This window comes from Phalacrocorax aristotelis, chromosome 5 (assembly GCF_949628215.1).
Source record: "Phalacrocorax aristotelis chromosome 5, bGulAri2.1, whole genome shotgun sequence".
Taxonomy (NCBI): domain Eukaryota; kingdom Metazoa; phylum Chordata; class Aves; order Suliformes; family Phalacrocoracidae; genus Phalacrocorax; species Phalacrocorax aristotelis.
In genome coordinates, this window is record NC_134280.1 from 33,073,626 (window position 1) to 33,086,327 (window position 12,702).

General features: G+C 38.0%; 1 protein-coding gene across 4 annotated transcripts in view; it reads left to right on the forward strand.

Moving 5' to 3' along the window:
* Positions 1-12,702, forward strand: part of HECW2 (HECT, C2 and WW domain containing E3 ubiquitin protein ligase 2) — a 171,816-nt gene that overhangs the window by 123,553 nt on the left and 35,561 nt on the right. For all 4 annotated transcript variants that reach the window (XM_075093893.1, XM_075093894.1, XM_075093895.1 and 1 more), the window contains 3 exons: positions 3,408-3,532; positions 5,006-5,191; positions 10,434-10,568. In XM_075093893.1, the coding sequence (XP_074949994.1) occupies positions 3,408-3,532; positions 5,006-5,191; positions 10,434-10,568 (446 nt within the window). The remainder of the gene's footprint in view (positions 1-3,407; positions 3,533-5,005; positions 5,192-10,433; positions 10,569-12,702) is intronic.

Consider the following 12,702-nt stretch of genomic DNA (forward strand, 5'->3'; position numbering starts at 1 on the left):
ACTTCTGCCCCTGAAAGTCTGGGTGAAAATGACACCATTTGTTTTAATTGCTGTCTAGTTTTTGAAGATTATGGCTCAGCCTGTTCAATACACTGAAGAGCTGAATATAAGATTCAGAGTGTTTTTCTGTCAGTACCTGACTGGGTAAAAATATAGGTGGGGCATTTGCAGTGAAAAAGTATAAAACTGCATGATCGGGGTTACAAATATTTTTGATCTGCTACTGCATTTTGAAATGGTAGAATATAGGACTAGAAAGGGCTTTGGGCAGTCACTTGCTTCATATCCGTGCTGAAGATAGGTAGGATGAGCTGTACCTAAACCATACTCGGCAAATGCTGTCTCATGTTGTTATAGCATGTTCTCCAATTGATGGACATTCTGTAACTATTTTAGAGAGTCTTCTCCTATCATTTCTCTTATAACATATTCTTAAATGCATTACTTGCTAGTCTTTCCTTGTGGCTTGTGTTTTTACGTCTCAAATTATTTTGTTGGCCTACTCAGGATTGTCTTCAGTTGGTCTACAGCTCCTGAGGAATATTTCAGAAAATTAAATAAAGCTATGACTCCTGTATTGAAGAGACTGTGGAAATGTCATGTGTCTTACACACAACACTCCTTGTACGTTCCCGCATAATTATTACTTTTTTTTCTGATAGTTGGACGCTAACCACCAGTGTTCAGTGTCTGATCTGCTGAAATCAGGCCCAGACCCTTGTGTGCAGATTTTCCCTACCTGCACACAGGTCATGGCACTTTTCTAGTGTGTCACTATGGTTTTGAACCTTATCCATCCTGCTGTCCAAGTACTGCAGCATCTCCGAGTTGGAGCAAGTTCTGTCCTCCCTATCCAGTCATTAATAGAAATAATGAATAGGACCAGACCCAGAGAGGTCTTAGTGAAGCATCACTTGGTGTACTCTTTTTGTTTCACATAAATCATAACTGCTCTTCAGTACATTTTTGCAAACTGCTGCATACATGTCTCCAAGTGGTTTCATCTGTTTCAGGTGATTTTCTCCCCCAGCATGATTCTGTGAGTATCATGTAAACAATAGTAAAGGCCTTATCAACATCAAAACATACGGCCTTTACAACGCTTGAGTAGTAGAAACTAACTTTGTTAGTCTGCATGATTCATTCTTCAGAAATCCTGGTTATTTGTGTTTCTCCACCTTGCTGTCTTCTCAATGCTTTAAGTAGTTTGACAATTAGTTCATGTGTCTGAGAATAGAAAATATGTCAACTTGTCTATACTTCATCCTTTTTTCACATATTCTTAGAAATGGATATAATATTTATCCCTTTTCTTCTGAGTACTCCTTCAGACCTCTGAAATAACCACCAATGTCTCGGAGATTGCTTCATGTAGTTTCTTAAGTGTGTTAGGGTACACTTCTTCAAACCCAAAGGGTTTGAAAATCTCTGATTCGCACCACAGTCTCTAACCAGCTCTTTACCTTCTGAATCGCCTAAGAAGAAAGTTCTCTTTCTTCTGCTTTTTAGTTCTTCTGGTTGTCTGGTCAGCGTTAACTTTTGGAATGAAGACAGAAGGAAAGATCTTTTTTTTTTTTAATGAGCTCTAAGCATCGTGACTAGTTTTTCTTCTCAGCAAGTGGTTCTCTCCTTGGTCATCTTCCTACTTCCAACTTACTAATACATTTATAGTTTGTCACTACCCAGTCCCTTGCATAGTTCTGTGTTATGTGCTTTAGTTTGTCTCTAGATGCTTTTGATTTTATCTTATAATACTCTTTCCTGAATTAATCTAATACCCAAGCAATACCACCCTTTCTTGAGTTTCAGGTTGTTGTAGAACTTGTGATTTAGCCAAGTGCTCCCTTTATATTTTTTTTTCTTTACTTCTGCCTTATCCTTTTGCTTTTTCTGTCTTTGTGCATATGCAGCTAGATGGTTTGTTGTGCTGTAAACAAATCAGTTTAAAGCAAAATCAGGCTAAACCCTAATCAGCAAGTTCAGCTGAATAAGCTCTTAATAAATCAATTTTGTAAGCCTCTAAACTGCAAGAAAAACCCACCTGGTGCACATTCTGGTTTCCAGATTACCTAGACTATGACAGTGGACTTACCTGCAGCATGTCACAGAATCTTCCAGGCTGTGAGAAGTGACTGGTGTACAGTCAAGTTTTGTACCACTACAGAATTAACATGCAACTGCAGTGCCTACCTGGAAGACACTCCCAGCCCAAGTACTCAGGCATAGCTTCAAGAGTCTTTATGCTATCCTGCTGTTGGTCCATAGACATGCCTCATGTGGGAGGCCTTTGGGGGGGTGTCTCTAAAAATCCTCTTTTTTATTTACTTATTACCCTTCCGTTTTCTGGTTTCCTCTAATGCTTAGAATGAACATCTTTTATTTGTCATCATTCCCATTTTTTCCTTAATGTTTACCCATTGATATGTAGCATTTTACTCTGTCTTTGTTCTTCTTCCTTCTCTTTAATTTTTCCTTAGTTTTCCTTCAGTTTAGAGTCTCATTCACTGCCTCTCTTCTCCTTTCTCTGCATGTTGGTTATTGTTCTTTTATATCCATGGTAGCTACGTCCTACATGATTTATGTTTATTTGATGGGGAATTGCGCGAGTACTGCAATATGTAAAAGAAGGAAACTGTGAAATGTAGAGGATGGCATGTATTTTAGAGTAAAATCCCTGCAGACCCAATCTAAATTGGCAATTTTTCATTTTCACTAAAATAGCCATCCAAATGTCCTGTTGATTGTCGAAGATAAGTTTTAACATCGTAGCAAATACCACTCATAATACATTTTCAATTCCTGGTACTGTTGAAAAATCGGTACACTTTTGCTGTTGCTAGGAGAAGACTCGGATCTTTACTTGAAAGTTGAAACCTGAAAGGTACTTCCTTGGCAACCTGTTTCTTACTTATATGAGCTGCTTAAATACTGTATCAGGATTAGGGTTGTGTTAATGGCAGCGATTTATTGTTTTGTTGGTTTTTTTAGAGGAGGAATGAAACATTTTAAAGTGTACAATGGCTTTTATATCCAGTAGTTAGCATTTGAAAAATAACTTATCTGCATACATCTACAGTATAGCAATGTGGGCATGCCACAGGGACCTTCTTGCATCTTATACACAGGCACATGTTTGGTAACCCTAATAATTGGATATGATTTTTTTTAATGATTGTTCACCAAAAGCAACAAGTAAAAGTTACTAAACTAAAATTGTGATATTTCAGGAGCTTCAGTGCTATATTAGAAGAAATTCATGTACACTTACGTGAAGAATACTTAATAAGTCAAATAATTGTATACCTAGTGCTTTTCTTGCTTGTGTGTTTCAAATCAATATAGTTGTTTGCAGTGATGTTTTTGTAATGATTATTACTGGAAGTCTTTGTCATTCACTTTGCTGTTAGATTTTCGAAGAGAGAATGTGCTGCCTCACTCTACCTCCAGATCCAGACTTACTTTATTGCTCCAGTCTCCTCCTGTGAAATTCCTTATCAGCCCAGAGTTCTTTACAGTGCTGCATTCTAACCCTGTGAGTATAGTGTCTACAGCTGAAAGACTTTCATAAGTACATGCTTATGCATATAGTTGTCTTGCATACGAAGAGACTGCTTGGTGTTTGATGCTAAGATATTGTTAGTCTATAGGGAGGCTGGGTAAATTCAAACACTCATCATCATTCCTTGCAGTTGGTGGGTTATCAGTGTTGTCCTAGTTGGCATTACAACTTCTAGAGTTCTTACTTGTCACTTAATTCCTCATCTTTCTTACATGATACAGAACTCATTTGTATATTGAAGTAGTAGCTTTCTGACTGTGCTTTGCAGAGGGTAAGAGACTACTGAAAATTTAAAAAATAAGCATCATTTTCAGTCACTTTGCTCCTTATGGGATGATTTGTTTCCCAGATTACCTGGTTTGTGTCAAAATACATTAGAGGTCACACTGAGCAAAAAAGCATCTTGAAAGATATTTTCCTTTTCTGTTTTGCCTGTTCTTCAGTGCTTCTTCTTATGTAGTGTTTTTTTTAGCACCTCTTTTCCTTTGGATAACGGGATGTATAGTGTAAACCGAAGTAATGGAATGAATAATGTGTTGTCTGTAAGCACACTTGTTAATAACTCAGTGTTTTTTACATTATTAATGTGTGTTAGTTTGGTTTTGTTATAAATGTATGTTTGTCTATATCTGAATCATTCTGCTTAGCTTTCATAGCTTTATCTTTAATATATGAAATAGTGTGGAGGTAGATAAGATCTCTGGCCAGGCAGTAGAGGTGTGGGGACACAGAGTGGTATAGGTAACAGCACAATGAGGGCCTGTGACTTGGATTTTGTCTATTGCTAATGCCAAGAGAAAGATCTGGTTCCTGGTTTGCTGGGTTTTTTCTGGAGGGAACGGTGTTAACTGTTTATCTTCCCCTTTTATTTAAAGTTTTCCCAGTTTCTCAGTGCTCTCCTTTTTACTTTCTTATTTTAATTTTACTACATAAATCACACATGGGCATGCAATGATAGAGTATTTTAAAAAAATCAATAGGTAGAAACAGTATTTGTGTAGATCTGTGGTAAGTTCTACAAGCTTGTGTATCTCTGCCCTCTAGAAAACCTTACCAGCTTTATTGCTGTATTCTCTGGCTGTGTTTGACTTGTTCCAGAAATTAGAGAATATCTATGAAATATCTACTTTTAAAGCAATTTCAATGTTAGATGATTCTTCACAGTTCCAGGGACAAGTGTGGTAAATTGAATCTGTAATATTTCACGCTTCGCTGAAGTGAGTTAGTTATGAAATTTTGTGTATCTCAAGCAAAATAAGAAACATCAAATACATATCCCAAAACCTCAGGAAGAGGACCATTTTTTTCATACTGTTGTGACTCAGTTGGAGATAGCTTTTAAGGTTTTGTAGATGATTAGATAATTTATTTACAGTGGAAATGTCTTTTGTAGTAAGAAGGAATTTTATCTTTTAAAATTGTTTCCTTTTGTTACTTATTTTTCAGAGTGCCTACCGCATGTTTACAAATAACACGTGTTTGAAGCACATGATCACCAAAGTCCGGCGGGACACCCACCATTTTGAGCGCTACCAGCATAATCGTGATTTGGTGGGCTTCCTCAACATGTTTGCTAACAAACAGCTGGAGCTGCCAAGAGGTTGGGAAATGAAACATGACCATCAGGGCAAGGTAACTTTAATGACATGTGGCTGTGCTTGATCTTGAATGTTGTGATGTCAGGACTCTGATCTTAACAAGAGCATAAGTGCATGTAGTTCTCCAAATGTAAAAGGTGTGCATCCTTTTCTCCTGCTTTTGCCAGAAGAAGATTGGAATTTCTCACCTGTGCAGTCAAAGCATTATATGAAAGGAGGAGATGACTGATAAATGGTTATTAATCATTACAAGGAAAATTGCTCCAAAATATGTAGCCTTTTCACTGTGAAATAAGTTCCTTAGATTCCCTTGGATGTTTAAAACTTCTTTTGAAAAGAATTATCTACTGTGTAAATGCAGGCAGTTCAGTGAAGTTCTTTGAGTTTTGCCTGTGTACTCATACAATAATGTAGATGTAAAGTTACTTTATTGTTATCTACTGAATTTTATTTAGTTATTGTTGAATCATTTGTATTAGCTTTTTTCTTGTTTAACTGTCAAGCTTTTCCATAGGGTGCCTTTTTTTCCCCCCTCCTCCTCCAACCCTAAAGTCTTGAGTGGAATTCATTAGCATGCATTATTTACGCTTTTTTCTTTAATAGCTAACCATTTTCCCAGGTGAGTCTTCTACCTGAATGCTAAGTAGCTAGCGTTCATCAATTTTTCACACAAGAGGAAAATTTTTCACAGTGAGGACAGTCACCCATTGGAATAATCTCCCCAGGGAAGTGGTTGACTCGGCCACATTGGACACCTTCAAGAGTCGTTTGGACAGGGTGCTGGGCCATCTTGTCTAGACTGTGCTCTTCCTAGAAAGGTTGGACTAGATGGTCCTGAGGTCTCTTCCAATCTGTGATTCTGTGATCAGTTTTTGAGATGAAATGGATGCACTTAAGACTGGGATAACTCTGGGGGTGATCACTCTATTGGTAATGTACTGGTTAACAGGAAAGAAATTGTGTGTAGTAAGTTTCATTAATAGGGATCTTAAAAAGCTGCAAGTCTTACTGCTTTTCAAAACAGGAATCACTTTCCAATTTCTAACAAAATAGTTTAGAATTGAAGAACAGACACATTTTTATATTAGCAATATAATTTTAATGTAACTTTAAGCTAGTGTATTCTCAATATCTAGAATATGATTTTCTTTGCAGAAGATAGGAGGGTTAAAAATAGACTGTGATTAGCATGCAAGGAAGTGATAAGGCTATCGGTTTCTGTGAGAAGTCCTAATTAGGGCTATAGGCATATTAAGCTTCTCAGTTCTTAGGTTTATCAGTCTTGGTACAGTTAGCTGTGAGTGTCCTTATAAATAATGATCTTGATGCTTCAAAAGATTACAGGCAGATTCTAAACTGAAGGGTAGAAAAAGTGCCTGAGGGTTGTTTTCTTCTTGGATTTAATTCTGGAAAGCACTGTGTGTTTTCATTAGAAACACAATTAGGAATATGCAATTATACTAACTTTGTTCTTTGCCTCCCTCACTCTTTTCAGTTTTAAGTCATTCTTTTTCTGTTCAGTTCTTCAGAGGCTGGTTTTCTTCTGAAGAATACAGCAATTTTCAATTTACTTTAACAGGCACTCCATAGAGAGAATTAGACCTTTAGATTTGTGGTGTGGTATTTGGTAACACTAATCAACAAGAGGAAGCACTGAATAAATCCCCATTTGGATTTCTTCACTTTGAATTAGGCTCAGTATTGTTCATTTTCATTATGTTGAATTGCCTTTGTCACAAGTAGCACTTGTGGCCAGTCAAAAAGCCTATTCAGCACTCAAGAGAGATGATGGCCAGCATATGGCAAGACCAGTGCTTGATGAGACCAAACCAAAACTGGACCTGCTTTTATTAAAGCATAAAGCTAAAAAGAAGCAAGTAGAAATTAGCCATGCCACAATATATAATTATATTTCCTTTCCCTGGCTACTCTTTCCTACTGAGACAAGGTTTTCCTTTATTTTCTCAAGTATATCGTAGTAAGAGGCTTGGTGCTCTTGCTCACAAGGCACAGTGATCGTTCTGACCCTTACACAGTGCTGAGTAGCAGAGTTTTTACTCTCCAATGTCAGTGTGGTCCTGGTTGCTTGTCGTCTTTGCAGGCTGACTTCCAAGGTCAGCTGGGGACTGCCTACCTCTGAACTCCTTCAAAGGTGCACAGCAAAGCTCAGTTGCCCACTCCTCTTTGACTCTTCTGTGTATCCCCTGCAGAAGATAAAATCCATTTGGCATGCAGTTCTCCCTAAACAGTCTGGCATAACTAGGATGCAGTTTCTGGTTGGCATTACAGATGAACCTTCATCAGTCACTGACCACAGGGAGGCAGAAGACCATTGGAAAAAGTGGTAGCAGGAAGCATCATATAGGCTAGATAGGTCCCTGAGCTGAACTCAGTCTGATAACTTTGACATTCTGACTTGCTGCACACATGTGCAGACACACGTGTATATACAGGCAAGCACCCTAGTGCATTTGTGCAGTATGTATAAGCACATATTCATCTTTTAAAGCCAGATGCAAATGTATATACTTTTTGATTAGACCGCTGCAATATGTGTAAATATATAATATGTTATTGTAGGGCATTTGTTTTTTTCTTTCTACAATGAAAGAATCCATTGTAATTGATTACTGATGTCTTCAATAGGAAGAAAAGGTTTTTCAGCAAGCCTCATAGACTTAAATTGGGTAGTTGCCCAAGTTATCTTTCTGTGTTTAATGGGCTAAATGTAGTTTTAGCACTACCTATCTAATGTAAATCTCTTCAAGCATCACAGATTTATGAATTATAGCTTGACAGGAGTTATGAGTGGAATTTTTTTGAAAGGAGACTGTGAGCCACGCTATATTTTGAGCTGTGTGCCAATGTCCACATTAGCCCAAAGCAAGCCTTGAAGCTCCAGTGATTTTCACTGAAGCTTCAAAGTAGTAATTTATGCTTTATTTTAAAGTAGGCTGCTACTATCTGGCCTGCAAACATTCATATTTAATAAGACATGATTGTCTTTAACTTAAATTTTTAAACTGAGTTGTTTGTTTAAATGTAATGCTAAAGAATGCTATATGCAAAATTAGATTGCTGCATTAACTGAAAGTGCTGTGTTGCGCAACTCTGTCATACTTTCCCCTATATTGAATCAGTACTATTTTTTTTAAGTGATTTTGCAGTATAATGTTGGCTTAATGAAATCAACCTTTGTTTTGATGAAAGTGCTTCACATCTTAAAAATACAGATAGACTAGACTAGATAAAATAGTAGATACAGGGACATAAAAAAAAAAAAACTACCAAAAAAACCCCACCCAAAAACGCTTATGCCAACCACGTGCTAATAAGTGAAATAAACCTATCAGTCAGGAGCAAAATTTTCAGAAAGCCTGGATGCATTCCAGCAGCCTCTTCCAGTCATATTCCTGGCCCCAAACTGAAATTTTAGAATGGCTTTCATTCTGCTTTCATACAGGTTTTATATTAGAGAATATATCTTCTGTATACTTGCACTGCAGGTGACATCATTATTTGTCAAAGTGAGTAAGTCCTGCATCAGGCTCAAGAATTGCAACTGAAATTACATTTATTGAATACACTTTAGAGTTTTTGAACAGTGGAACAGTCTGAATATCTGTAATTATGCTGGATGATCAAAACAGTTCTTCCTTACTGTTGAGGTAATGTGATTCCTTGCTTGTAGGCACAGGTTACAGGTACAGGGAATCACTGTTAGGACTGTAGGAGGCTTGCTGCCCTCTTCTGAAGTGTTTCTAATGTTTTGCAACTTTGGTGTCCCTCCACATGCTTCTCCTTCCTTGGGAAATGGAAGTATGAACGTTTTCTCCCACCATAATCCATAATAGTATTTAGTTGCTGTTATAGCATGACACACTGTTTTGTCTACCTACCTTCATAACAATCAGAAGAATTGCATTTCCTCTGGTCTGGCTACATTCAAGCAGTCTGAAACAACGATTTCATGAATACTATAAGCTGGTGTTGCTGCCAAAAGAGCCAGTTCTGCTCTTCTCTCCTCCCTGGTGGGCTGACCGAGGTTAGAGGAACCAGCAGGGAGAGGGACAAAAAGAGAGTAATTTTAGCCTGGAGCAGCTCCCCAGCTGGCTTCACTGCATGGCTACACAAACACTTGTGCCAGCACAAGGCAGGAAGGGTGCACAAGGGATGAAACAAGTGGTCAGGATGGGGGAAGATGAGAATGTTTCTTTTGCTGACACCGCAGGACTGAATTGTTTATGAAACTGTGGTCAGAGTACCTCACTGGTATTCAAACACAGAAATGGCTCTGGCAGTACCCGACCACCTCTCTTAGATTCCTTAAACCAGATGTCACTTTCCTGTAACTCTCCTGCTCAAAACCAGGATCTTTTTTTGCCACTTACACATGTTTTCAGCATTGTGACTGAAAAAAGCAAAGCGTGTTGAAATAGAACAGTGCTGGTTTCCAAGTGCAACACTAACACTGGAAAAAGTTTAGATTTCAGGGTCTAGAAAAAGTTTAAATATCAGGGCTTAGAAACTTTTTTAGTTCAAATTGGACAGACTGTAGGAAGTTTTCATTTTCCAGGCTACACGCTCCTGTGACCTTGCTTTCAGCAAGGTGGCTGACTGGCCAATATGTGGTAGTTCCCACTGGTTGCCTGGTTTAAATGTTTTTGTTGCCATCACCTTTGTGTCCCTGACTGACCTCTTTTTTTGTTTGTTTGTTTGTTTTTTAAGGTTAGAAAACTTAAAATAAGTATACTAAGAGGAGGGCAAAAACACCTGTTGGCCTGTAATCATAGTTCATCAGAGAATGCAAGAGAATGCAATCATACACTTGACATATATACACCCAACTGTGTTCATAATTATATGGTAAATAGTTCACAAAAGGGAATGGTTTTGCCACTTAATGACATCTTTTTAGATATTTATAGGGAAATGAAAGGGAGAATACACTAGGATTACTTTTCTTAAACATTTCAGTCTTCTCTTCTTGACAATCGTAATAAAGCTTCCTACTTCTGATGCTTGTCAGATGAGAGTTTCAAAGGGCTTTGTAGACATGAATGAAGTAAGGCATTAAAGAATTCATCCCTTCAGTGAGATGGAAGACTGTTAGCCCTTTTCTGCCACGGGGAAATGCAAGCCACGGTGATGTGAGGAGGCGTTTTCAAAACCTCACATCAGTGAATGAAACATAGATCCTCAATAGACATTAACCTTGGACATACTAAAAAAAAAAAGTATTGGCTATAAATTCTTTCTTCTTTCTCCTCATCTAGGCTTTCTTTGTTGACCACAATTCCCGCACTACCACGTTCATTGACCCCCGGCTTCCCTTGCAGAGTAGCAGGCCCACTAGCGCGTTAGTCCATCGGCAGCACCTAACCAGACAACGCAGCCACAGCGCTGGGGAGGTAAGTTGGATCTGCCCCTTCTCTTCAGGAACCACGGGGTTTTTAGGATCCTCCTCTTTCACATCATTCTGTTCACAATTGTTGTGAGGAGCATGATGCTTCTGTAAGGATACCTTACACGTCTGTAAATATTTACTATTTTATTGGCTAGCCATTGTTACTTTTGAAATGTATGGTTTCAGAGGAGGGGTATCAGACACGAGTTTCTCTTACTTTTAATTTGCAGTAACCCCATTTAACCACAGGAGAGCATCAGATTACAGATTACAAGTATCTATATCTAGCCTTTCGCTGTCAAAATATGTATTGTTGTCTAGCATGGTGTCTGCCAAGTATGTGGATATAACTCAGCGAATAAGGGGTTGGGGTGGGGGGGAAGTGCCTGTGTGCAACTTTCTGAATAAGTATTAAAAAATCTTAACATACAGGCTTATCAGACTGTTACATGCATTTGCATATGTACTTCTCTCTCTCTATTTCTATATCTTCAATGTATTCTCCCTCTTCTATATTTTCTCTCATATATATGTTTACATATATATGCCTCTGCTTTCTAAACAGAAACACATGGGAAACGCTATTTTGTTGATGTGTCACTGTGGACCATTTTCACTAGCAGTCTTCATATTGTTGTTGTAACTTCTTTTTACTTGTGAGCAAGTGTGTGTACAATGACTTAGGCTTCAGTTGTACTTTATTTAACTTCCATACTGTTAGATGTAAGTTGTGCTTTCAGAGCACAGCTATTCCATGCCAGGAATTAAAGATAATACAATTTAGAATGGCAAGAGAAATGCTCGATTTATCCTTTTTATAGCTCAGCCTTGTGGCAGAGGAAGTTCTGCCAGAGGTCTGTTTCAGAGCAGGCATGAATCTTCTCTGCCACTTCTCTAACAGGGTTTCCACTTAGCTGCAGCAAGTGAGTGCTGTAGCACTGGCTGCATGTCTTGTCATATCCTGTGTGAACATGGTTTAGTCACCCACGATACCTTCCACCTCCAGTGTAAGGTATATTTTACAAATGGTTTTAAATAGCATTTTCAGTCTATTTGGTGATGTGATTTAGGCAATGTCATCTTACAGAGGGCGAAGAAGCTAGAAGTGTCTTCATATTGCTATTTCAATCTTTTATAAGGTAAAGTAAGTATTTCTGTTGTGACTGATTTATAACAGAGCAGAAATAAATTTTTCTTCTTTACCAAATATGCACTGAAATTATCTTTCTTTAAGCAGTGTCCAGAAGCCCTGCACTTAAAACAGAGAGATTCATGTCAACTGTGCTGCTGAAGTTGTCGATACTGCAAAATAAGTGTAGTTTATCCTGCTGGAAGTCATCATATGTATTGCATGTACACAGCGTTGCTTATCTCACAAAATTTCCCACTCCATCTAGAGCCATGAAATTCCTTAAACTATGTTTCTACATGTAATTTTAGAAGTGTTTCTTTGATATTGTTACAACTGTAACTTGAATTGAAGTATCATTCCAGATAGGAGTCTTACACATAGCAATTCAGTATGGTGTTCCCATTCTGAGATTAATGATGTAATGATGTTCATTTATATGCACATGTATGGATCTGAACACCACTTTTACTTCTGCGCTTATGACTTAAGTATTGCGTATTTGCAGCTGTTCTTCCTATTTTGCATCAAGGAACTATACATTATTGCAAGAGATGAATACTTAATGAAAAAAATTCTCAAAATACTTTCTTTGGATTTGCCTTGCCACGAACTTTGATGTTTTGAAGCCACTGACCCAGTTTTTACAGGGAGATGCTCTAAAGCAAACACTAACCGGGGTAAGGAATGCCTTTTTAGCTAAAGCTGAACTGCAGCATGAAGCTGGAGCTAATAATAATGGCATTCCTTTTCCAGCACAATGCCTACAGGAAATAGTTTTGCGTTTTCCTGAGAGACTGTCATCAGGGAGCACAACGATCTTGGGAGATACCTCAGGATTTTTGCTTCTTCGTGATTTCAGAGACTGGATTTAAAAGCAACCTTTGTGATTATTTAATCTTTTGCAGTTAGATGTTTCGGAGCTCTTTGAAGCTTGGAAATGTAGTTCAAATGTTAACCATTACATGGAGGCAGAGGAACTGAGAAGTGAACATAAAGGTCTAGTAGG